General features: G+C 41.8%; 1 protein-coding gene across 2 annotated transcripts in view; it reads right to left on the bottom strand.

Annotated features, from left to right (window-relative positions):
• ldah (lipid droplet associated hydrolase) overlaps nucleotides 1-27,320 on the bottom strand; it is a 69,068-nt gene extending 41,748 nt beyond the window's left edge. Inside the window, exons 1-4 of one of the 2 annotated variants that reach the window (XM_055863466.1) lie at nucleotides 26,912-27,319; nucleotides 26,168-26,320; nucleotides 12,301-12,435; nucleotides 8,414-8,583 (exon numbers count right to left, since the gene is read on the bottom strand). In XM_055863466.1, the coding sequence (XP_055719441.1) occupies nucleotides 8,414-8,583; nucleotides 12,301-12,435; nucleotides 26,168-26,312 (450 nt within the window). In that variant the 5' untranslated portion in view covers nucleotides 26,313-26,320; nucleotides 26,912-27,319. Of the gene's footprint in view, nucleotides 1-8,413; nucleotides 8,584-12,300; nucleotides 12,436-26,167; nucleotides 26,321-26,911 lie in introns of both variants that reach the window. The other variant, XM_055863468.1, reaches the window with a different exon arrangement.
• Nucleotides 27,321-27,633: the final 313 nt, after the last annotated feature.

Genomic DNA, 27,633 nt, shown 5'->3' on the forward strand with positions numbered 1-27,633 from the left:
TACTTGTATGTTTGAGAAATTTGATTTACGAGATTTCTGGGGGGTTTTATTTGGCGCCCTGCAATTTTATTGGCTGTTGGCGAGGGGTTCCGCTAGCTAGACAGGTTAATGAGGAATGCTTTTCCAACAGTCTTGAAGGAGTTCCCAAATATGCCTATCCAACTCATCCCAAACCATCTCAATTGGGTTGAGGTCGGGTGATTGTGGAGGTCAGATCATCTGATGCAGCACTCCATCACTCTCCCTCTTGGTCAAATAGCCCTTGCACAGCCTGGAGTTGTGGTTTGGGTCATTGTCCCATTGAAAAATAAATGATAGTCCCACTAAGCGCAAACCAGATGTGATGGCGTATCGTTGCAGAATGCTGTGGTAGCCATGCTGGTTAAGTGTGCCTTGAAATCTAAATAAATCACTGACAGTATCACCAGCAAAGCACCCCCACACATCACACCTCCTCCTCAATGCCTCACGGTGGGAACCACACATGTGGAGATCATCCGTTTACCTACTCTGCATCTCAAAGACACGGCGGTTGGAACCAAAAATTAAACATTTGGACTCATCAGACCAAAGGACAGATTTACACCAGTCTAATGTCCATTGCTCATGTTTCTTGCCCCAAGCAAGACTCTTCTTCTTATTGGTGTCCTTTAGTAGTGGGTTCTTTGCAGAAATTCAACCAGGCCTGATTCACGCAGTCTCCTCTGAACAGTTGATGATGAGCTGTGTCTGTTACTTGAACTCTGTGCTCTGTGAAGCATTTATTTGGGCTGCAATCTGAAGTGCAATTAACTCTAATGAACTTACCCTCTGCAGCAGAGGTAACTCTGGGTCTTCCTTTCCTGTGGCGGTCCTCATGTGAGCCAGTTTCATCATAGCGCTTGATGGTTTTTGCGACTGCACTTGAAGAAACTTTCAAAGTTCTTGAAATATTTTGTATTGACGGACTTTCATGTCTTAACGTAATGATGGACTGTCCTTTCTCTTTGCTTATTTGAGCTAATCTTGCCATAATATGGACTTGGTCTTTTACCAAATAGGGCTATCTTCTGTATACCACCCCTACCATGTCAAAACACAACTGATTGGCTCAAACGCATTAAGGAAATAAATTCCACAAATTAACTTCTAATGGGGACACCTGTTAATTGAAATGCATTCTAGGTGACTACCTCATGAAGCTGGTTGAGAGAATGCCAAGAGTGTGCAAAGCTGTTTTATGAAAATACCAATTTTCAGGATGTTTAGCTCTATCACTATTCACTGCAAAAGTGGCAATGTTACATACATGTGGTGGATTGAGACGCATCCAATGCAAAAATAAACAGATCTCTCTAGTTTAAACTGACGGATTCCTTGGGGATTTTTGTATTATGCTAATTAGATCAGGGGGTTTTAATGCCCCCCTAGCAGTAAAGGTTTTCTATAAGCAATGTGGTTAATAACATCATTATTATTATTCATTATTCACTGTATATTTATTCCTTGTGTCATAATTTATATTTTTTATTTTATCTTTAACTCTGCATTGTTGGAAAAGGACCCGTAAGTAAGCATTTCACTGTTAGTCTACATCTGTTATTTACGAAGCATTAGACAAATACAATTTGATTTACATTTTTGATTTAAGAGGCTGTAAAATATAAAAAGTTTCTTTAAGAGGAAACTCTACACTGCAGTTAGAAACGTTGATTACACGCTGGATTTTTTGTCTTTGCCTTTTGCATGCCGTCGTTCAAAGAAGGGTGCTAAAAGAGAGTGAATGTGGACCAGCAGACCAGCCTCAGGTCAGGGCCCAGCACTGAAGAGAAAAGGATGTTTCATATTGTGTGGACCGGAGTATCAACTTCCTCGTAACTGGAGCCTCACTTCACCAGAACTTGGGAATCTTGCCTGTTTCTGGAAATGTGTGACTTTAGTATTCTGATTCAAGTCATCAGGAAAGGTATTATTAAAGAGGGGAGCAGTAGCTTCCTAATTTTGTGCTTTGTGGACTGGCAGAATGTGACTGGCAGAATGGGTGTTCTATGTGGAGGATGAGGGTTTCAGTAGGTATCTCAGATTGGGTGGAGTGAGGCCTAAGGTTGAGGGTTTTATAAATAAGCATCAACCAGTTCGTCTTGCGCCACGTATACAGAGATGGACCGTTTACAGAGGAGTATAGAGTGCATTGATGTGTCCTATAAGGAGCATTGGTGGCAAATCTGATGGACGAATAAATAGTAAAGAACATCTGGCCGCTCAAGAGCACCCTTACCTGCCGATCTATAAATTACGTCTACGTAATCTAGCATGGGTAGGATGGTCATCTGAATTAGGATTAGTTTGGCAGGTGGGGTGAAAGAGGAGCGACTACGATAGAGGAAACCAAGTCTATACTCCCAAGTTCTTGTATGAGGTGAGGGGGGCATTCTTCTTACCGAACGACATGACCTTTGTTTTGGAGGTGTTCAGAACAAGGTTAAGATACAGAAGATGAAACTGAAGGCTGTTGGGTCAGTTACCCTGCTTGACAACACATAGGCTCTATAGGCTAGATGCCATACATATTCTTCCTCTAGACATAAACAACCTGGTCCAGATATCCAACAATCACTTTTCCACTCTGTCTATATTTCTCTGCCAATCTGCTTCTGTCTGTCTGGCCTGATAATGATCCCCTGGAGATTAACATAAACAAGTCAGCGGTGGTTACCAGTGAAATCACTGTTTTGGCATATCATATCCAATGTTCTTCCAAACAGTGCTAAATATACAATCACAACGTAGCCTACTAAAAAGTACTGTTTATCGGGCGGCGCACAATTGGTGGTGGGGTAGGCCGTCATTGTAAATAAGAATTTGTTCTTAACTGACTTGCCTAGCTAAATAAAGTTTCAATAAATAAAATAAAATACAATTAGTGTAGACAGAATTTAGAATGTATCTATATACTGTAAGCACAAACTCAGAACACATAGTATTGATCTATTGCAGTTAATAGCCAACATAGACAGACTCAAATATAAACTTCCCTGAACTGCGTGCGACCATTGTTTTCATAGCTTCCAGCACCCCCTGTTGCAGTGGGTTGTGAGGCTACATTCCTGCGGCATATTTCTCCTGACCCCTCAGGCTATCAGCTCTTCATGCCTGCACTCCAGCAGTGTTCCAGCTATCCCCTGCTACTGGACCCCAATGTCTGCTTCTGAAGTTTGGGCAACAAAAAACCCAGTAGTATTTGCACAGTAGCATAAACATTAGACATGGGGGCAGGCAGCAAACAAATGCATAAATGTTCAACATGCTGGTTTGAATCTAGCCTTCCCCTGCCATTCAAAGATGGCGTCTCAATAGTGTAGTCTCCCACTTAAGACCACTCTTGGCAGCTGTGCTCTTAATCTTGGCCTTAGACAATGATCTCGGGGGAGACAGATGTCAATGTATATCATAGATCATTGTCTTCTGACAGGTGACGTCATGCTAATGTGAATCACAGCATTTACTCAGTGATGGGCAGCCAGAAAGCTCCAGCATAAGCCTCACTCAAGCCACACTCCATTGAACCAAAGTGCCATTGTGGAAACAGTGTGAGGATTTCCATTTGAAATAAGACAGACTTGGCTCCTTGTAGCCTGCTGTGCTGTGCCCAGTATCAGGGTATCACCCTCTCCATTACTACAACAAGCCTTGTGGTGAAAGGCGATAGGAAGAGAGAGCTGCCACGCTAAACATATTTTGAGGCAGCTGGTTTCCTTAAAGTCATATTGGATGTATACAACATGATCTGATGGCTATCTCGCGCCAACATGGTCTAACCTATCATTTCACATTAATTGGATTCCAGTTAGAACTGCCAGCCCCAAAGCTGAAAATGATTTAGAACGCTCCTCTGACCAGAGAATCCCCAGAGACACCTTTCTTACATACTAACTGTATGAGCAAGATGGAAAGCCATCTGTTGTCGAGTCAACGGGAGATGGTGTTTGTGTGTAAATGACAGGTACAGAGATTGAAAAGGGATAGGTTAAGTGAGTTGGCTTCTAAAGAGCTTTTTGTTTGACTCAGTTCTCTATACCGGTAAAGAAAACATGATGGTGCTGCCGGAAAAATCAAACAGATCTTTTAACCAATATTTACAGACTATACCAAACATTAGGAAAACCTTCTTAATATTGAGTTGCACCCTCCCTGTTTGCACTCATAACAGCCTACATTTGTCGGGGCATGGACTCTACAAGGTGTCGAAAGCATTCCACAGGGAAGCTAGCCCATGTTGACTCCAATGCTTCCCACAGTTGTGTCAAGTTGGCTGGATGTCCTTTGGGGGATGGAACAATATGATATCCGTGGCAGTTCTTTTATTTATTTTTTATTTACAACTTTTTCTCCCCAATTTTGTGGTATCCAATTGGTAGTTACGGTATTGTCCCGTCGCTGCAACCCCTGTATGGACTCAGGAGAGGCGAAGGTCGAGAGCCGTGCGTCCTCCGAAACACAACCCAGCCAAGCCGCACTGCTTCTTGACACAATACCCGCTTAACCTGGAAGCCAGCAGCACCAATGTGTAGGAGGAAACACCGTGCACCTGGCGACCGTGTCAGCGTGCATTGCACCCGGCCCACCACAGGAGTCACTAGTGCGCGATGGGACAAGAACATCCCTGCCGGCCAAACCCTCCCCTAACCCGGACGACGCTGGGCCAATTGTGAGCCGCCCCAATGGTCTTCCGGTCGCGGCCGGCTGCGACAGAGCATGGACTCGAACCAGGATCTCTAGTGGCACAGCTAGCACTGCGGTGCAGTGCCTTAGACCACTGCGCAACTCGGGTGCCCTTGCGTTGCAGATCTTGACACAAACCGGTGCATCTGGCACCTACTACCATACCCTGTTCAAAGGCACTTAAATAATGTGTCTTCACCCTTTGAATGGCACACATACACAATCCTTGTCTAAATTGTCTCAAGGCTTAAAAATCCTTCTTTAACCTGTCACCTTCCCTTCATCTACACTGATTGAAGTGGATTTAAGTGACATTCATAAGGGATCATAGCTTTCACCTGTATTCACATGGTCATTCTATGTCCTGAAAAGAGCAGGTGTTCTTAATGTTTTGTATGCTACCTTGTACACACACACACACACACACACACACACACACACACACACACACACACACACACACACACACACACACACACACACACACACACACACACACACACACACACACACACACACACACACACACACACACACACACACACACACAAACAACAACTTCTCTCCAAATTGTGTCGGATGCAAAGCAAAGCTTGTAGTATTGTATGAACATGGTGTTAGAAAGACCAGGCCAAACATAAACTCTTCATAATGCACCTGGAGAAAACTCTGGGCATAACCTAGACATTCTCATCAGGCCTTCCTCCCAAATCCAATTTTCAGGGGCAGGCAGCGTGCCAGATGCTTTGCTCTGGAAGTGTGCTAACTCACCCCAGTCTGGTCCCTGCTACAAGCTGAACTCGGACTCCTTTTCTCTCCGTAAGTATACTAAAAGCCCCGCCACCACTTACCTAGGCCTCGTCGGTGTCCCAACCCATAAGGCAAGCCATTATTCCAACACAAATACCTGAGACCCAAAGGAACAGGAGTTTCTGATTATCACACATCATACGTTACAGGACATAATCGCTTGTGTTTTCTTCTTGGCAGCCTGCAATCTTCAGTGGGAAAGGAAGTATTTTTCTCCTCATTCTTTTTTTACCGACAAGAATATGGCAGAGCCGGCTGGACCACAGAATGGGCTGTGCCAAATCTCAGGAGGAGATACCAGCTCAAGGAGAGACAGAGAGGGAGAGTGACGCAGCTCAAGGTTGATGCATAAACGTGTAGCCTATTTAAGTGGTCGTGGGGTATTTGGGTAACACTACCGTACTTAAAGCCAACTGGTTGTTTAAGTTTTTTACTTGAAAACATGAGATCCAATAAAAGAACCTGATAGAATTAGCTATTTTTATCTACTACATGTTTTCAGACTAATCACTTTATTATTCATTCCTTGACTATTACAGATCTGTATATCTATAAAGGCCTACATACAGTTGAAGTCGGAAGTTTACATACACTTAGGTTGAAGTCATTAAAACTTGTTTTTTCAACCACTCCACACATTTCTTGTTAGCAAACCATAGTTTTGGCAAGTCGTTTAGGACATCTACTTTGTGCATGACACAAGTAATTTTTCCAACAATTGTTTTGCAGACAGATGATTTCACTTATCATTCACTGTATCACAATTCCAGTGGGTCAGAAGTTTGGAAAATTCCAGAAAATTATGTCATGGCTTTAGAAGCTTCTGATAGGCTAATTGACATAATTTGAGTCAATTGGAGGTGTACCTGTGGATGTATTTCAAGGCCTACCTTCAAACTAAGTGCCTCTTTGCTTGACATCATGGGGAAATCAAAATAAATCAGCCAAGACCTCAGAAAATTAATTGTAGACCTCCACAAGTCTGGTTCATCCTTGGGAGCAATTTCCAAACGCCTGAAGGTACCACGTTCATCTTTACAAACTATAGTACGCAAGTATAAACACCATGGAACCACGCAGCCGTCATACCGCTCAGGAAGGAGACGTTCTGTCTCCTAGAGATGAACGTACTTTGGTGCGAAAAGTGCAAATCAATCCCAGAACAACAGCAAAGGACCTTGTGAAGATGCTGGAGGAAACAGCTACAAAAGTATCTATATCCACAGTAAAACGAGTCCTATATCAACATAACCTGAAAGGCCGCTCAGCAAGGAAGAAGCCACTGCTCCAAAACAGCCATAAAAAAGCCAGACTGTGGTTTGCAACTGCACATAGGGACAAAGATCAAACTTTTTGAAGACATGTCCTTTGGTCTGACGAAACAAAAATATAACTGTTTGGCCATAATGACCATCACTATGTTTGGAGGAAAAAGGGGGAGGCTTGCAAGCCAAAAAACACCATCCCAACCGTGAAGCACAGGGGTGGCAACATCATGTTGTGGGGGTGCTTTGCTGCAGGAGGGACTGGTGCACTTCACAAAATAGATGGCATCATGAGGATGGAAAATTATGTGGATATATTGAAGCAACATCTCAAGACATCAGTCAGGAAGTTAAAGCTTGGTCGCAAAGGGGTCTTCCAAATGGACAATGACCCCAAGCATACTTTCAAAGTTGGGGTAAAATGGCTTAAGGACAACAAAGTCAAGGTATTGGAGTGGCCATCACAAAGCCCTGACCTCAATCCTAAATGTGTGGGCAGAACTGAAAAAGCGTGTACGAGCAGAGGCCTACAAACCTGACTCAGTTACACCAGCTCTGTCAGGAGGAATGGGCCAAAAGTCACCCAACTTATTGTGGGAAGCTTGTGGAAGGCTACCCAAAACGTTTGGCCCAAGTTAAACAATTTAAAGGCAATGCTACCAAATACTAATTGAGTATATGTAAACTTCTGACCCACTGGGAATGTGATGAAAGAAATAAAAGATGAAATAAATCACTCTCTACTATTATTCTGAAATTTCACATTCTTAGAGTAAAGTGGTGATCCTAACTGACCTAAGACAAGCAATTTTTACTAGGATTAAATGTCAGGAATTGTGAAAAACTGAGTTTAAATGTATTCGGCTAAGGTGGGGACCTTAAACTTCCGACTTCAACTGTATCACTAAGCACTATTTGCTTGAGGATATGTTAAAGATAGCACGATTAAGATTAGACAGAGCAGTTACCAATGTTTCTACATTTTGGTCTCTACAACACATATGACATAGGAAAAAGCCCCACAGAGAAGGGAAATTACAGACAAGTAGAGAAACAAGACAAAAACAACCTGTGAAAAGGCTCTATCTGAAATAAGAGCTGGAATGCCCCCAGAAAAAAAATATGATTTCTTGTTATTCAATCCATTAACCTTTAACGTTGCGAGCGGATTGGGAAAGTTACAGGGGGAGTCCTATCTCGGCCTAGGATGTTTTCACAGGCCGTCTCCAACATGCACCTCTCCCATGCTGAGGCAGTGTTTTCACTGCACTTCGCAATGTGCCATGCTCCCACCCTGAATCAGCCTAACCCATCACTGGACAGCAGAGTGCCATGAAGCAGAGGCAGCTATATGGGTATCAATGCACAGAGGCCCATATGCACCAATTTGGCTAACACATTTAGGCAGCCTAAAGACATCCTTTATCATGGTGGTAAATGAATGTCATAATTCTCAAAAAGGAATGCAGTAATTCTAACGTATGAACATTAAAAGCGGGTCAACTGTTGGTCAAGAAGGTTGTAGAGATCTATGAAAACCTTCATAGATCACTTAAAGCTTGACAAATCTCCATGTTATAGACATTACACTACAACCTCACTTCTACAGTAGTACTTGAATCAAAGTGGGGACTCACCTGCAGCTCAGGATCCCTCTTCATCATCTCCAGGATGAGGTAGCAGCCAATGGAGTGGCCCACCAGGACCAGGCGAAAGTCCCTGGGAACGTGCTCCGTGAGGAAGGCCAGCTTGTGCTCTATCTGCCCGTTCAAACCAAACACGTCCCCCACTGCCATTACTGTTGGGTCTGCAAAGATCAATGTTCATCATTAGTATTCAGTATGACATCATCTATTCAAGGACCAAGGACATGGACATGAGTACTTGAGCCAGCATCATTCATCAATGTCTCTGTACACAAGATAGTCTTTATTTACATTTGGCACATGGATCACCCCAACATAGGCCCAGGGACATCATGCTATGGTAATGTCCACTGTTTCATTCACTGATGTCCTCTCATCAGTAGTACTCAGGACCCTTTGACAACAAAATTAAAACAAGAACATTCAAATGGCAATCGAAGTTAGGAAGTATTCTAGAAACATCTTGATTTCATTTCTGTAATCTTTTTGGAAAGATATTTAACGATATTTTATCATATAATGCTGTAAATCTAGGGACAGAACAAAGCTTTGAAGGAAGCGGGTAACAATTCCCTACCTGTGCAGAGCAGTCAAATCCAAGACAATGTTACGATTAGAGGGTATGAGAAAAGGAGATGGAGAGATGAAGAAAGAGAAGGTAAGAAAGACCGAAAGGAAGAATATAATGTGTCTATGGTGATTTAGCGGGCGGGAAAAGACAAATTCAAAATTCATTTCATAACGAAAAAAATCAATCCGCTTAGAATTGAGCATAATTGGTGAGGGACTTGATGTTTGATTCTTTCAGAGTGGAATTTGGAGCAGCCGTTCTGTGTAGACAGCATAAGGATCGGGTAGGGAAGGTTGTGGGGGTTGGGGATATGCTTACTGTATAATGGAAAAAACAAAATGAGTGCAAATTGTGATTAATGGATCAATAAAGAATAACATATGGCAAAGACAAATTCCCCCACACAACATAATGATCCTCTTGGCAAGAGAAAGAACATCCCAGGCCGGGGCGGCCCGTTAAGCGATTAAAGCCTTCTCACAAATGTGCAATAAATGTGTGCTGCATTTTTTCTTCCAGGGAAAAGGTAACTGATTTCCTATGTGTCAAAAGAAACCTAACTTGTGGTGTTACTGATTGCAACATGGGAGGTGTAGGCTCTTTTCTTTCTTTTTTACTCTCTCCTCTGTAATTGGGTGTGGTGGCACCATAAATGAAGCTGACGAGGATACGGAGAAAGAGATGAGAAGGAGATTAGCAACAGCCTAGGTCCTGTACTGCATTGTGCATACTTCCTCTCAGAATACAAACTTCCTTCTCAAAAGGGTTTGTGAAGCTGGGTTCAACATCGGTACCACAGTGGTAGCCCACAGTTGTCGACCTTGCATAAAAAACGAGAGATCAAGAAACAAGATAAAGTGAAGGTTGTCTTGAAATTATTTGATCAGATTGAAAAGCTGGGCATCAGACCAAAATGTCATAAAGTGGTTGTAAACAAAAAGGTTTAAGTCATTATTGCAAATTTCTACTGCTTTATGCCATTTCGCTCCAAAATGTATTTTCAAAAGATATGCTCAAACAATCAACAAACCAATATCCATGGCACAAATCACATGGAGTTGTAGACGTGACCGACGATAGCGGTGGGAGGTGGGAGCATAATTGGAATCAGAAATACTCCATAAAAACCTCTCGTGATATTAGACCTTGGCTGGTGTAGCATTTTTGGGGGGGATTACATTTTCTGAATGCATGTTTTAGTACTCTGGACATTAATAGTGTGCAATTTAGTCATATCAAAGTGAGAAAGTTGCTGGTGAAAAGTAGTGTTGCAAACTCATTCTGACAAAATGAATGAGATCTGAGGCCCCTGGAGGATCCCGTGACCCAGGAATGGATTATTGATGCTGGCACAGGGAGAATGTTCCCTGTGTTTGCATTAACAGATATTTTTACAGTCATCAAAACCATCAAGGAAAACTTGCCTTGCCACAGGAACACTTCTACCACTGGAAGATTTGGAATAGAACCTTTAATGCTGCACTTTTTTTTTTACTCTGTTTGTTTTTCCAAAACTGGAAAACTTTTTTTCAACTTCATCAAGTATGCATTAGCTGTTAATAATAATAACTGCCAGTGTTTAATTTGCACAAGTCACTGGAAAGTCAGAGGAGGCCCAATCAATGCTGTATGGGTTTCTCTGTATCGGCGAGGCCTTTCCTTGGACGTCCCAGAGGTTTTAGAAGCTGCTGCTCTACGATGCCACCCTATCCCTTAGCAAACTGAATGCTCTTTGACGAGTTGTAAATCAATGGCACGCATTCAAGGGGTTGACCAGGGTGGTAAATCCCCAAAGGCTTGGATTGTTGCCGCAAGAAGAGAGGTGAAAAGGAAGCTGATATGTCAGACATGTTTGTGTTTCCATGTTGGATGTGGGTAAGTCGAGTGGATATGGAAAGTGCCATCCAAAGAATGAACACCTAGTTAGTAATGCTGGAATCATACTGCATGATAACCACATGAGCGTGCAGGTCTAGCCTGGCTACCATAGCCACAAGCAGATAAATTATTTAGTAGTATTTACAGTAAATCCTAATCATAGTGAGCAGATTTCCTTGGATAAGGGCATCTCACCAAATGGAAAGACATGATGAAGGACTATTGAGATGAACACAGGACTTGCTGCTAGATAATTTGAGCCTTTCTCTGGTCTTAATCAGGGCCGTTGTTGAGGTTTTGGGATAAAAGATGAGTCCTTCCCTGCCCATCTTGAGATAGGGCTGCTGCTCATTGTCACCCCCTGGAACACCAGGCTGAACAGAGTGGTTTTCATTTATTCTCTCTGATGATCGGATGACATGCTACGAATTGGCAGGGTTGTCTGATTTTATTTTTACTGTATCTATTGACTATCTCCAGACTTTGCCTTGTGTGTTCCATGAATCATTTATGAGTTGGAAGTTTCGACAAGTGTGTGCCATGTGTTCACAATAAAAGAGGAACTGTTCAATGCTTGACTTTGTTACATGAATGTCTATTTAATCTAGACCAACTATACCAAACCTCTGGAAAAGACTAAGTATTACATCATTATTTCTCATTATAATAAAAAATATATATATAGTGTCATGACCATAATCCTCTGACATCAACATTGGTATCTATATGGTCAAAATAGGTTGTCTGATTACGTGACTTTGTCATGTCAGTCTCCAGGCTTTTGAGCTACGTAAAGAGAAGCCTTGAAATCAAGGCTTCCGTCAAGTTATCATCAGAACTCATGCTAGTTATCGCACATCCAAATGAGGCTACCTACCAGGGTACACTTTGACAGAATGTTAACTTACACCTACACACTTATCTGTCCTTTACAAACCCTCAAGATGGATATATTTGTCATTTGTCCTTCTCAAGGTGGACAGATCCAAACTGTATCGTCCAATGTATCTCATGAGCCCTCAGAGAAGGGATTTAACTTACTACATGTGAGGGCTTGGTAATGTCTTTCCCATGTATCAGGCACAATAAAAACGTCCTCACTGCTTTATGAATGAATATTACAGGGCTCATATGGTGGTGCTGGCTAGAGAGGGAGAGGGAGAGGCCCCTTGGCTCAGGCTAACTCGTCCAGCTCAGCTAACATTCCTCTTCTCCTGCGCCATCCTTAGCATCGTCTTTAGTATTGGAGAGTGAGCTAACAAGGACGTGCCCATTTCAAAGCTAGCTAATCAGTCATTAGTGGTCAGGAGATGTGCTGTTGATGTGAATAAATGGAAGTGGATCAGTGTGGATACACCAGCAATAAGGACTCATAGAAAGTCCAGCTGCACAAAGCACTCTCAATAAGAGATATGAATTAGCTATGTACCTTCAATCATGTCCATAGTATCAGGAGGCACACAGTGTCCAGCATGGCTCACTGCCCAGACAGGGTAGCGCCGCCCCAATGTCTGGTGAAGCGTCTGCATGAAGGTCTTGTAGAAGCCAACCACACCTGGGTTACCTGCAAAGATGCCGAAAACACTATAAACATCATAAAGTGCTCTGCAAATGTAACACCACATGATAAAAACTAGGGATGTAGCGATTCACAGATTCACAAGCTGGGGCGGCAGGTAGCCTAGTGGTTAGTGCATTGGACTAGTAACCGAAAGGTTGCAAGATCGAATCCCCGAGCTGACAAGGTAAAAATCTGTTGTTCTGCCCCTGAACAAGGCAGTTAACACAATTACCTGTTCCTAGGCCGTCATTGAAAATAAGAATTTGTTCTTAACTGACTTGCCTAGTTAAATAAAGATAAAAGACACGACTGCTTCTGTCCGTGGACCACAAACCGCAGTGTTGTAGTACTCGAGACTGGTCTTGGTCTCTAGACCACATATTCAGTGTCTTGGTGTTGGATACATAGACAAAAAACATAGGCTACATTGCCCTCCCCTAATCTGATAGTGGTAGATGCCTAGTCTCCATTATGGCACAGATCAGGTGCCTATAGACATACATAATTACTTACACACACAAGTCAGCTCATGAGCTCCAACAGCAGCAGCTTTTTATATAGAATGTGTTTATGAACCAAATGTTAGTGTATCGCACAGAATCACTTTGATTCGTTCTCTAATCAAACCGAATCGTTTTATACTCAAACATATCATTCCTGTATTGTATCGGAGCCCATGTCTCCAGATATGTATCAAATCATCTTGAAAGGGAAAGATGCACATCCATAACAAAAACATAAACTACACTTTATGGAGGTAGGCTACATGACTAAATGCTATAAAACAAACCATATAAAACATATATTGACAGCCAACCTTACCAACTTCTTAGTATGTTAATAATTTTCTTCTCTACTCTTGAAGATGTCACGCATGACAATCAAGTGTTGGCCATGTAACGGTTGTCATTCCCTGTCCTTTGCCATCAATCTCATCAGCCCCCATACAGCAGCATGTCATAGGTAGCTCAGCTGCTAGCTAGGAACTTTATTTAGCTCATGGTACTGATGTCTTTACACAGAACAAAGAGGGACTTTTATTCCATAGGTAAAAAAGGAGAGTTTATCCTGGCTGGGGGTTTATTTCGAACTATCAGGGTGCGATAAAAGTGCAAAAAAAACTGTATAGCAGCTGCTAAAGAACAATGGCTACTCTATGTGGTCTGTCTTTTTTTGTACAACAGGACAAATGTTCGTCGATGTTTTGTATAGAGCTTGTTTGAGTTGCTTGTATGCATATATATGGTATTTTGATGTATACTGTAAGCGTGAGTGCGTATTATCCGGATGTGTGTTAACTGCATTCTTTTGGAATCTTTGTTATGATGATTTTGCCTGTATGTGTCATTTCATGAGTGTTCAATGTATAACTGCCTCCGTGAGAGGGTGCTGAGAGAGAGAGCCACAGGTGCAATCTTTGGAAGAACACTCCCATTAGGAGTGTTACAAGAACACATAGATAATCATCGTTCAATAACATGCCACATTTAGGCTAAAGCATGTGGAACAATTAGCTAAAGCAATCTAACACTTTGGATAAAATTCACCTGGGTGATTTGTTTGTTAAAATGGTGTTGAGTTGTTTGTTGGTTGGATAGTTCTTATGCCACTGTTAAAAATTGAATGTTGGAACATTTCTTGGTGGGAGAAAATACAGCCAATGAGTGAATACATTGCTTCTGTTACATACATTTTTGTCTATTATCCCCAAAATACATCCAATTAGTTTTATGCATATTGGGTGTGCATAAAATGCATAAGAAATAACTGGCAACACGCAGACCCCATACTTTCCCCCCTGGTATGTTCTCAGGACGAAGTAAAGCCATTGCAACACACAGATGTGAATCTAGATGTTTTTGTATTTAAGAGCTCTACCGTCTTGGATTTGAATCCACATGTATTGCATTCTGAAATCAGCTAACCACATGCTCCCATCAAGTTAACAAGCTAATAAGTAACAATCACTCATAGTTAATATCAGCAAAAGAATTAACTTGTCTTATTTTGCCTGGCAGAAGGGCTTGGATTCCTTGTGAAAGCTGATGCAATCTTGAAACAATCATAAACATTTACAATGAGTTCAACTCTATTCTTCTAAGGTGGATGACGGCAACCATAAAGTACATGAACCTACAATAGATGAGGCTTTTGTGGGAAATAATGATAAACAGTGGTTTGAGGGTGAGGGATATGGGATATGGGATAAAACCTGTAGTCGGAGTCTGAACTCTCACTACAGTGGGCCCGAGTTCAGAACACTTGCCGCAGTTCTCGGTAGTGTTTCCATATTTTCATTCACATATCCTGAGTCATTAATCAAGAGCCAAATGCAGCTGAAGATGTTGCACAACACTTTGTGTGAGAGCAGGCAAGCTTCTCTGCTGAGCCGAGTGTACAAAAGTAAATATGGGAGGCAAATAGACTTAGAAGAGTACAGATACAGTGCCTTCAGAAATAATTAATACCCCTCGACTTATTCCACATTTTGTGTTACAGCCTGAATTCAAAATGGATGAAAAAAATTGTTTAGACTTTTTTGCAAATTTATTGAAAATGAAATATAGAAATATCTCATTTGCATAAGTTCACACCCCTGAGTCAATAATTTGTAGAAGTACCTTTGGCAGCAATTTCAGCTGCAAGTCTTTCTGGGTAAGTCGCAAAGAGCTTTCCACACCTGAATTGTGCAACATTTGCCCATTATTCTTTTCAAAATTCTTCAAACTTTTTCAAATTGTTAGCTAATCACTGCTAGACAACCATTTTAAGGTGTTGCCATAGATTTTTTTTCAAGCAGATTTAGGTCAAAACCCACTCAGGAACATTCACTGTCTTCTTGGTAAGCAACTTGGCCTTGTGTTTTATGTTATTGTCCTGCTGAAAGGTGAATTCATCTCCCAGTGTCTGGTGCAAATCAGACTGAACCAAATTTTCCTCTAGGATTTTTCCTGTGCTTAGCTCCATTCTGTTACTTTTTTATCCTGAAGGTGCCCTTCTTTGCAAGGCATTGGAAAACCTCCCTGGTCTTTGTGTTGAATCTGTGTTTGAAATTCACTGCTTGACTGAGGGGCCTTACAGATAATTGTATGTGTGAGGTGCAGAAATGAGGCAGTCATTCAAAAATCATGTTAAACACTATTATTGCACACAGAGAGTCCATGAAACTTATTATGTGACTTGTAGACATTTTTTTCTCCTGAACTTATTTAGGCTTGCCATAGCAAAGGGGCTGAATACCTATTGACTCAAGACATTTTTCAGCTTTTCATTCTTTATGAATTTGTAAAAAATTTGAAGAACCTAATTCCACTTTGACATTAAGTGGTATTGTGTGTAGCCCAGTGACAGAAAAGTTTTATTTAAGAAATGTTTAATTGAGACTAACACAACAAAATGTGGAAAAAGTCAAGGGATGTGAATACTTTCTGAAGGCACTGTATTTATGAAGCACACGTTATTAGAGGGACAATTCCCCCTAGTAAGAGTTCAGGGAGGTGGAAACTTATTCAGTCTTATTCATTTAATTGACAGGAGTAAGCCTAGGTTGTGATGATCAGTGAAAAAACAACTCATTTGAATCTCATGAAAGCTCATGCCTCTACTGTAGTAGATTCCGTTAGAATGGACACCATCACTTTGTTTTGACCTTTTTGAACGTGAAATCCAACTTTCCCCTTTAACCGACCATGACAGATAAGGCCCCCTCTTTTCTCTCATCGCTGGGCAACCTTTCTCCATATCTGCCAGGCTCCCGCAGTTGAACATTGTGTTGACTCTCTCCTGCTCTCCACAAGCTGAGTAAACAGTCAACTCCCTCTTTCTCCCAGACAGTGGGGAGTGTGCAGGGGATGGGCTTTCCTTAAATGCAGCACCCTTTTCTAGACTCCGTCCACAGCCCCTCCTAGCCTACTGATTAAATACATTTGTATGTTTTTATTCACGCTGGGTTTCCAAATCTCTCCCAGATGGCCCCAGACATGCTCAAGAAGCAGGTTTTCAGAAACCTAGCCCATACCAGAGATGTGCCATTGGAAATGACAGTGCTATTTTTGCTAGGCACCACAAACGCCCCCATTCTCCCGCTTGTGGCTTGCACTCCCAAGAGAAGTAATGAAGGCCCCCTGAATCCCACTGTCACACAGCTTGAATCAGTTTGAACTTGAGGCAAGTGTAGAAAAGAAAACAGCTTTATACTGTAGCAGTCTGGGACCACACCTCAGACCGCGCTTTTGCAAGAAGTAGACAGGTACCCGAATCTGAACACATAATTGGGATGTGAACAGATGAACTTTCAACTGATTCTTGGTCTTTATGAACATAAGCTTCAGTATTTGCATGAGTTTTGGGCCCAACATCTGTCTCTATCAGCAAAGCTGAGTTTGGAATGTGAATCGCTGGAGGTTACATCTGTCTGGTGTTCACAGCCAATTGATGGACCAGGGGCGGATTACATGGGTTCTATGTTGCGACGAGTGTACCTCTCACTCAAGAGAGGTCATGAAGGAGATTGCAGAAGTCCCCTTTTGTGAAAAAAATAGGACAAAAACAAATGAATAGAATAGATGACATTAGTACACAATGTTAAGTCTGTGGGCTGAAAGAGACAGAGCACATAGTAAGAAACCTGAACTAACAATGGGTTACAAATGAGTTGATGGAGAGAGATGGCTGAGGTCTCACAGAGTCATGAGTCAGTGGTTGAGAGGGAAAAGCCTGAATACTTAACTCCACAATAAGACTCTTCAGAATAGGTGGTCGTAGTAAACACCCGAGTACTGAATGATCCATGACAGAGGTATTGAAGTAGTGGGAGCAAAGATTGTTGTACTCAGGTACTGTAGGTAAAGCACAATAGCAGGACGAAATTCAGATGTCATTGTTTTCGATGAGACAGCGATGGGAAATTCCGACAAAGTTACACCATCTACCGCAACAGCAAAGGCCACACCAGATGTCGGCTAGCCATCAAACAAGTCATAACTAATTTAGACTACAATGAGGATTTCACAAGCACACTGTACCCATATGCACCTAAAGAAATTGGGAAATGTAAAACAATTTTTGATTTCAGCAACTGGTACCAAAAATGTAACTGATACAATAAATATTACAGACTGCAGGGAGATAAAAGGATATACGGGGAGATGAAGGATAAGCAGCATGCTAGTCTTCACTGGTTAGGCCATTCTTCATAGCTGTCTGTGACGACGCTGCACATTGATTTGACAGTCATCATTCACTCTCTCTTTATTAGTCAATCTCCTCTCACATCCTGCTCTCTTGGGGTTCTCACAGATAGCCTTCTTAAAATGTATTTTAAATACATAATTCTAACTCTTGACAAAAAAAAAATGGGAGAGAAAAACTTGAAAGGGTGAGCAGCCAGTTAGTAATGTAATGTCTTACTACATATAAATAATATCTGTTTATTTAACCAGTCAGAGTGAACTACATGCAACTTAAGTCTGCAGGGTCGACCCAGACAAATTATGAGGCTATAATGGTATTTCATTCAGCCTAAGGAAGAAGGTGTTTACTTTATAATGCTTTAAAGAGATCTGTGGGTCAAAGTATCAAATACCAGGGGAGGTCCTGCATCTGTTCAAACTGCAGACAATGGGTAGAGAGAGAGCTGTCAGGCTTGAATCCACACTTTAATATGTTTTCCTTCCCCAACTAGCACTGTGTGACAGTAACACCACTCCCTCTATAGGAGGAACGAAGCAGACAGCCTATAGAGGGAAAGAAAAGTCAGAAGTCTTCTTGATTAGGGAATAAGTTAGTAAGAGATTAAAGTTAGTAAAACAGTTATTTCATTATTATTATTATTATATGTTACATTGTTGGAAATATCCATTATTTAATCAAATATTCATTGGTTCTAAGATATAATAACTCAATAAAAGTACATTCTTATTGTTTTAGTGTGTCTGTCGCTTTAAAGCTTCAATATGTAACTATTTGGGCGACCTGACCAAATTCACATAGACATGAGTTATAGATCTGTCATTCTCACTGAAAGCAAGTCTAAGAAGTGATACATCTGTTCTATGTGCACTATTTCTATGCTTCCCATTCTAAAGTTTCGTTTTTGCGTCTTTTACTTTCAGTCTTGTACACCAGCTACTGATATTTTTGGTTATGGAAAATATATTTCACAGCGGTATAGATGGTACAATGACTCTACACTATACTTGCTTGCTTTGTCACATAAACTGAAATTAGGCGATCAATTAAAATTTTAGCAACCAGGAAATGGCAGAGCAATTTCTGAATAGTGCACCTTTAATGGAATTCCCTGTTAGCCACAGTTCAGGTCCAAAATCACCTTATTAATGGCAACAGCAGTTAACAAGTGCGCAAGTGCTTCTTGAGGTATATAGCAGACACTGGCAATAAGAGAGTGACACATGATGATGCACTATTAATGTAGTGACATAATGTAACTACCTTAATGTGAGACTGACTCATTACACAATAGTCCATTGGGTATCTATTAGGCCTAATTCTTTAAATACGGATGTCTCATGACCAAATGTATCAGTTTTTGAAGAGGACAACTCCTGAATCCCTCAAGCTTGAGTAATTCAAGGAAAAGTCAAACCAACCCCTCCCAGTCTTTCCCACTTGTTATCTTTCCTCCCTTCGTCCCTCACCAGAAAGGGCGCTTTTCTAGTGCCTATAAATTTGGGCCTGCTGAGCTGAACACTGTGCAGACCTCCCTCCCTAGCGTCTTTGACCTCTCGGCTTGGTGCCAGAAGTACCGCAGCAATGACGTAGTCCCGCACCTGCAGTGCACTTAGAGCTTCCACTGCACTTCCAAAGATTGAGTTATACTTCCAAAAACACATTTGCCTTGTAGGTTTATTCTGCGAAAATCAAGCAGTTTAAGTTATCAATGAGCAGTGGCAAATATTACAGACTGCAGTCACTGCACCTTAAAATTTGTATTTTAACTCACTTTAATCACGGTGGAATTACAGGGGCACAATTCAGACGTTTATCTAATAGTGACATGCCTGGTACTGCTAATAGCATTGTGGCATGTGGATTGAGGGCTAGCACTGGAATGTCAGCCCAAGTTATTGGTTTAGCTTTTTTCATACATTGCTGAAATATTTGGTGGAATGATTTTGGAATGTAACCTGGAGGTAACATTTGATTGCCATTCCCTCCCTTGATCTTGCTGACCTTTTTAACTCTCCTCCATCTGTTGAGAATGGAGGGATGCCTGGAGGGATGGTGGAGGGATATATCGATGGAGTGTGGCCGATGAGGGTGGCCTATGTATCAAGTAGGCTATCATATCCATTTACCCTTGAGGCTAAAGAGAGCTACTCTTGGTTACTTTTTCTATACGTTTTATTTAATTTAACTTTATTGATCCTCAGGAGGAAATCAAGACGTCAGAGGCACACACACACACAACACAATCACACAGAATACAGAACATTCGCCTATACATTACAAAACATATTAGGTGCTGGTATTAAAAGTTTTCAAACTTCTTACGAACAAATTTTTCATGTAAACATTTTACAAGGAATATACACTACATGACCAAAAGTATGTGGATACCTGCTCGTCAAACCTATAATTCCAAAATCATTGGCATTAATATGGAGCTGGTCCCCCCTTTGCTGCTATAACAGCCTCCACTCATCTGGGAAGTCTTTCAACAAGATCAAAATCAAATGTTTTATTGGACACATAACCATATTTAGCAGATGTTATTGCGGGTGCATGTTGGAATGCTTGTTGGATGTTGGAATATAATGTTGGGACATTGCTGCGGGGACTTGCTTCCATTCAGCCACAAGAGCATTAGTGAGGTCGGGCACTGATGTTGGGCAATAAGGCCTGGCTCGCAGTCGGTGTTTCAATTCATCCCAAAGATGTTTGATGGGGTTGAGGTCAGGGTTCTGTATAGGCCTGTCAAGTTCTTCCACACCGATCTCAACAAACCATTTCTGTATGGACCTTGCATTGTGTACGGGGCATTGTCATGCTGAAACAGGAAAGGCTTTCCCCAAACTGTTGCCACAAAGATGGAAGTAAAGAATCATCTAGAATGTCATTGTATGCTGTAGCATAAAGATTTCCCTTCACTGGACCTAAGGGGTCTGAAAAACAGCCCCAGACCATTATTCCTCCTCCAACAAACTTTACAAATCAAATCAAATGTTATTGGTTACATACACATATTTAGCAGATGTTATTGCGGGTGTAGCGAAATGCTTGTGTTCCTAGCTCCAAAAGTGCAGTAATATCTAACAATTCACAACAATACACAAATCTAAAAGTAAAAGAATGGAATAAAGAAATATATAAATATTAGGACTTGTAAAATCGGAGTGGCATTGACTAAAATACAGTAGAATAGAATACAGTATATACAGTTGAAGTCGGAAGTTTACATACACCTTAGCCAAATACATTCAAACTCAGTTTTTCACAATTCCTGACATTTAATCCTAGTAAAAATCGGTCAGTCTTAGGTCAGTTAGGATCACCACTTTATTTTAAGAATGTGAAATGTCAGAAAAATAGTAGAGAGAATAATTTATTTCGGAATTCATTTCTTTCATCACATTCCCAGTGGGTCAGAAGTTTACATACACTCAATTAGTATTTGGTAGCATTGCCATTAAATTGTTTAACCTGGGTCAAACATGTCGGGTAGCCTTCCACAAGCTTCCCACAATAAGTTGGGTGAATTTTGCCCAATTCCTCCTGACAGAGCTGGTGTAACCGAGTCAGGTTTGTAGGCCTCCTTGCTCGCACACGCTTTTTCAGTTCTGCTCACAAATTTTCTATAGGATTGAGGTCAAGGCTTTGTGATGGCCACTCAATACCTTGACTTTGTTGTCCTTAAGCCATTTTACCCCAACTTTGGAAGTATGCTTGGGGTCATTGTCCATTTGGAAGACCCATTTGCGACCAAGCTTTAACTTCCTGACTGATATCATGAGATGTTTCTTCAATATATCCACATCATTTTCCATCGTCATGATGCCATCTATTTTGTGAAGAGCACCAGTCCCTCCTGCAGCAAAGCACCCTCACAACATGATGCTGCCACCCCCGTGCTTCACGGTTGGGATGGTGTTCTTCGGGCTTGCAAGCCTCCCCCTTATTCCTCCAAACATAACAATGTTCATTATGGCCAAACAGTTCTATTTTTGGTTCATCAGACCAGAGGACATTTCTCCAAAAAGTACGATCTTTGTCCTTATGTGCAGTTGCAAACCGTAGTCTGGCTTTTTTATGGCTGTTTTGGAGCAGTGGCTTCTACCTTGCTGAGCGGCCTTTCAGGTTATGTCGATATAGGACTCGTTTAACTGTGGATATAGATACTTTTGTAGCTGTTTCCTCCAGCATCTTCAAAAGGTCCTTTGCTGTTATTCTGTGATTGATTTGTACTTGTCGCACCAAAAAACATTCATCTCTAGGAGACAGAACGAAATACATCCACAGGTACACCTCCAATTGACTCAAATTATGTAAATTAGCCTATCAGAAGCTTCTAAAGCCATGACATCATTTTCTGGAATTTTCCAAGCTGTTTAAAGGCAAAGTCAACTTAGTGTATGTAAACTTCTGACCCACTGGAATTGTGATACAGTGAATTATAAGTGAAACAATCTGTCTGCAAACAATTGTTGGAAAAATTACTTGTGTCATGCACAAAGTAGATGTCCTAACCGATTTGCCAAACGATAGTCTGTTAACAAGAAATTTTTGGAGTGGTTGAAAAACAAGTTTTAATGAATCCAACTTAAGTGTATGTAAACTTCTGACTTCAACTGTACATATGGGATGAGTAAAGCAGTATGTCAACATTAGTAAAGTGACTAGTGTTCCATTATTAAAGTGGCCAGTGATTTCATGTCTATGTACATAGGGCAACAGCCTCTAAGGCTAGTGATGGCTATTTAACAGTCTTATGGCCTTGAGATAGAAGCTGGTTTTCAGTCTCTCAGTCCCAGCTTTGATGCACCTGTGCTGACTTTGCCTTCTGGATCATAGTGAGGTGATGTCCTTGATTATCTTTTTGGCCTCCCTATGACATCGGGTGCTGTACACGTCCTGGAGGGCAGACAGTGTGCCCCCGGTGATGTGTTGGGAAGACAGTACCACCCTCTGGAAAGCCCTGCGGTTGTGGGCTGTGTAGTTGCCGTACCAGGCGGTAATATAGGCCGACAGGATGCTCTCAATTCAAATCAAATAATTTTATTCGTCAAATTCGTTGAATACCTTACAGTGAAATGCTTACTTACGGGCCCCTAATCAACAATGCAATTACATTTTTTGGGGATAAGAATAAGAAATAAAAGTAACAAGTAATTAAAGAGCAGCAGTAAAATAACAATAGCAAGACTATATATACCGGTACAGAGTCAATGTGCGGGGGCACCGGTTAGTTGAGGTGATATGTACATGTAGGTAGAGTTATTAAAGTGACTATGCATAGATGATAACAGCAGAAAGTAGCAGCAGTGTAAAAGAGAGGGGAACAATGCAAATAGTCTGGGTAGCACTTTGATTAGGTGTTCAGAAGTGTTACGGCTTGGGGTTAGAAGCTGTTTAGAAGCCTCGTGGACCAAGACTTGGCGCTCTGGTACCGCTTGCCGTGCGGTAGAAGAGAGAACAGTCTATCAAATCAAAGTTTATTTGTCACGTGCGCTGAACCCAACAGGTGTAGACCTTACAGTGAAATGCTTAAATACAGGCTCTAACCAATAGTGCAAAAAAGGTATTAGGTGAACAATAGGTAAATAAAGAAATAAGTTACAAATAACACATAAGAGAGAACAGTCTATGACTAGGGTGGCTGGAGTCTTTGAAAATGTTTAGGGCCTTCCTCTGACACCACCTGGTATAGAGGTCCTTGATGGCAGAAAGCTTGGCCCCAGTGATGTACTGGGCAGTTCGCACTACCCTCTGTAGTGCCTTGCGGTCGGAGGCCGAGCAGTTGCCATACCAGGCAGTGATGCAACCAGTCAGGATGCTCTCGATGGTGCAACTGTGGAACCTTTTGAGGATCTGAGGACCCATGCCAAATCTTTTCAGTATCCTGTGGGGGAACGGGTTTTGTCATGCCGTCTTCACGACTGTCTTGGTGTGCTTGGACCATGTTAGTTTGTTGGTGATGTGGACACCAAGGAACTTGAAGCTCTCAAACTGCTCCATTGCAGCTCGGTCGATGAGAATGGGGACGTGCTTGGTCCTCCTTTTCCTGTAGTCCACAATCATCTCCTTTGTCTTGATCATGTTGAGGGAGAGGTTGTTGTCCTGGCACCACACGGCCAGGTCTCTGACCTCCTCCCTATAGGATGTCTCATCATTGTCGGTGATCAAGCCTACCACTGTTGTGTCATCTGCAAACTTAATGATGGTGTTGGAGTCGTGCCTGGCCGTGCACTCATGAGTGAACAGGGAGTACAGGAGGGGACTGAGTACACACCCCTGAGGGGCACCAGTGCTGAGGATCAGCGTGACGGGTGTCGTGTGACCTACACTTACAACCTAGGGGCGACCCGTCTGAAAGTCCAGGATCCAGTTGCAGAGGGAGGTGTTTAGTCCCAGAGTCCTTAGCTTATTGATGATCTGTGAGGGCACTATGGTGTTGAATAATGAGCTGTAGTCAATGAATAGCATTCTCACATAGGTGTTCCTTTTATCCAGGTGGGAAAGGGCAGTGTGGAGTGCAATAGAGATTGCATCATCTGTGGATCTGTTGGGGCGGTATAAAAATTGGAGTGAGAGAGAGCCATGATTCTGTGAAACAGAGTATGTTACAGTCCCTGATGTCGCTCTGGAAGGGGAACCTCGCCCTGGGCTCGTCTACTTTATTGTCCAAAAACATAACATTAGCGAGCAATATACGCGGAAGCGGTGGATGGTGTGCCCGCCTCCTGTGTCGGACTAGAAGTCCACTCCGAATACCTCTTCTCCGCCGGCGGCATCTTGGATCAGCCTCTGTGATAAGTGCAATTGTCCTGTGGGTTACAAACAAAGGATACAATTCGGGAAAGTCGTAATGCTGGTGAGTTACCGCCGCTCTGATATCCAAAAGTTATTTCCGGCTGAATGTAATAACACAAAAATGTTCTGGGCTAATAATGTAATAAATAACACATACAAAAAAACAAAATACTGCAAAGTTGTTTAAGAGCTAGAAGCAGACTAGCCATGTCTGTTGTCACCATATTTTATCGTTGGCACAGTTGGCACTGCATTGGGGCAGATAGCCTTCTCCTGGCATCCTCCAAACCCAGATTTGTCTGTCGGACTGCCAGATGGTAAAGCCTGATTCATCACTCCAGAGAACATGTTTCCAGAGAATGCGTCTCCACTGCTCCAGAGTCCAATGGCGGCGAGCTTTACACCACTCCAGCCGACGCATGGCATTGTGATCTTAGGCTTGTGTGTGGCAGTTCGGCTATGGAAACCAATTTCATGAAGCTCCCGACGAACAGTTCTTGTGCTGACATTTCTTCCAGAGGCAGTTTGGAAATCGATAGTGAGTGTTGCAACCGAGGACAGAAGACTTTTAAGTGCTGCACGCTTCAGCACTCAGCAGTACCGTTCTGTGAGCTTCTATGGCCTACCACTTCACGGCTGAGCCGTTGTTGCTCCTAGACGTTTCCACTTCACAATAACAGCACTTACAGTTGACCGGGGCAGCTCTAGCACTTGTTTAGCACTTGTTGGAAAGGTGGCATCCTATGACGGTGCCACATTGAAAGTCAATGAGCTCTTCAGTAAGGCCATTCTACTGCCAATGTTTGTCTATGGAGATTGCATTGCGGTGTGCTCGATTTTATACACCTGTCAGTAATGGGTGTGGCTGAAATAGCCAAATCCCCTAATTTGAAGGGTGTCCACATACACTATATATACACAAAAGTATCTACTGAATGTCTATAATTCTAGTCGGCTACATGCATTGACGTTTTAGAATGATTGGCTGTCGCACCTGTGTTCTACCGAAACAGTCAAAAAAGTTTCATTGGAGGAGGTCATGGTTTCCATTCGTCAATCAAAACACACACACCTACAGAGAACAGAGGCACCTGTGAGTGCTTTAGGGTATGAAACACCGGTTGGACACAAAGATCAGTGCTCTGATCACAGGGAAAAGGGCAGCTGGTCTACAATAACAGGGCCTTCGCAGTGTCTCTGTCAGCCATAAAGGGTCCATTGAGCCCCAAGTTCAGTGATATTCAGAGGGCAATGAACGAGCTCCAGTCACTGCGACCTTTCAAAGGTCACTGGCATGACTGAATCTCCCCCTGACTCTATGGCTCATCTTTCTCAAAGTTTCCAAATTTAAACACAAATAAGTGGGTGACATAGGCAGAGTTGTATCGAGGCATACGAGACCCAAATGATGTTTGTGTACTATTTGGTCCAGAGAATATAGTCTCAGACTCTCAGGATAGTGAGTAAGGCTTAACACATTTAATATCAACATCACATGACATGATGAGACACCAAGGGTAAATTACAGCAAACTGCTTAGTCAGGAATATAATTTAATTTGTAGTATTAACAATACCACTTATATATCTCCAGTTTAAAGGGATAGCCCACTCAAAATACCTTGGGTGTAGTCGATTTACCAATACAGATTTAGGATGAAAACTACAGGCATCTCACAATAATCTAACCAGGGATAACATAATGCATTTCCCTTGAATTAAGAAAATGCTTTAATGACACTCACCTGGTATGATGAGAAAAAGCACTTTAGGTTGATTGCCAGAGTGTAGGTTACGGGTGCCGAATTTGAGGACTTCTGTGACAGCACCACAGCAGTATAGGTGCTCTGTGCAGGCCTCATCCTTATTCTCCATCACTGAGGATCCCATCTCAAAGGCTTAGCAAGAGAGAGAGAGGCATAAACAGGGTTATGTATTGTTATTTCATACTGTACATCTGGAAATGTTACATTATGTTTGTTACGCAACAAAAAATGTTTTTTATTCATAGGATGAATATTGGCTACTAGCTTTCATTATTATGGAGATAATCAGACATTCACCCTATGAAATACATCCTATCCTTAGTAATAGCTTTACAGAAGTAGCCTAATATTTCTATGCATCTCAACTGCACAGGTACTGTAGCTAGTAGAGGCTGTCCTTTCGAGAATGATCCAATTTCACTGAGATTAATAGAACACACTACACTCAACCTTTCACCTATTTGTTATCAGCTAAACGTGTTATGAACTTTGACACCCAGTCAGTGTAATACATTAGCTATATGATACTATAAGCATTAGTTGAGCATTTAAGGAATCGTTTTTAGGTTGTTTGACATGACATGTCTTGCATTTGAAGTCTAGCTAGCTAATTTGTTAGCTCATTACATATGAACATTTGTCTGTGAGCTGGCTAGCTAGCATTATGTTGCTAATGTTGGCAATAGGTCAGCTAGCTAGATTTTCACAGCGATAATTACATACCAAATTACTTCTCGAAATTAAATGTTTTGCCGCAGCTACTGTATTCCAAATGCTTTGCTACACAGAAGATGGTGATGCCTTAGTAGTGTGTGCCAGTGAGACTGAAGAAGCACGAGCGATAGCGCGCACCCGGCTTCGTGCTGGTCCAGTCTGACAGTCTTCGGTGTCGTTCCAGATTAGCTAGCTACATTTTAACCCTGTTCAGCAAATTATCACACCGTGAAGACACGACCGCATTTGTGGGGACCTGAGACCATTCAGCTGTGTATCAGATATTTTAAAACATGGGAGCAGCGTTTAATATGGCTGAAATCCCATCAATACTTAACGATTTGATATTCTGCGCAACACAACTACAAAATAAGTGGTCTGAAACGTCGCCGTTTGCTTCGTCTTCTTCTTTCTCATTGAGGTTCAATACCAGTGTGCAAAACCTTGTTTAGGTAAATTACCGCCACCTTCTGAGCTGGAGTGAAAACATTGTTCTTCAAACAAACAAAGCTATTTTGTTTCTGTCACATGCGCCGAATACAACAGACCTTACAGTGAAATGCTTACTTACAAGCCCGGAACCAACAATGCTTTAAGAAGTTTTTAACAAAAATAAGTGTTAAGTAAAAAATAGAAAATAAAAAATCAAAGTAACAAATACTTTAAAACAGCAGCAGTAAAATAACAATAGTGAGGCTATATACAGGGGGTACCGGTACAGAGTCAATGTG

Source organism: Salvelinus fontinalis, chromosome 15 (genome assembly GCF_029448725.1).
Source record: "Salvelinus fontinalis isolate EN_2023a chromosome 15, ASM2944872v1, whole genome shotgun sequence".
NCBI classification, from domain to species: Eukaryota; Metazoa; Chordata; class Actinopteri; order Salmoniformes; family Salmonidae; genus Salvelinus; species Salvelinus fontinalis.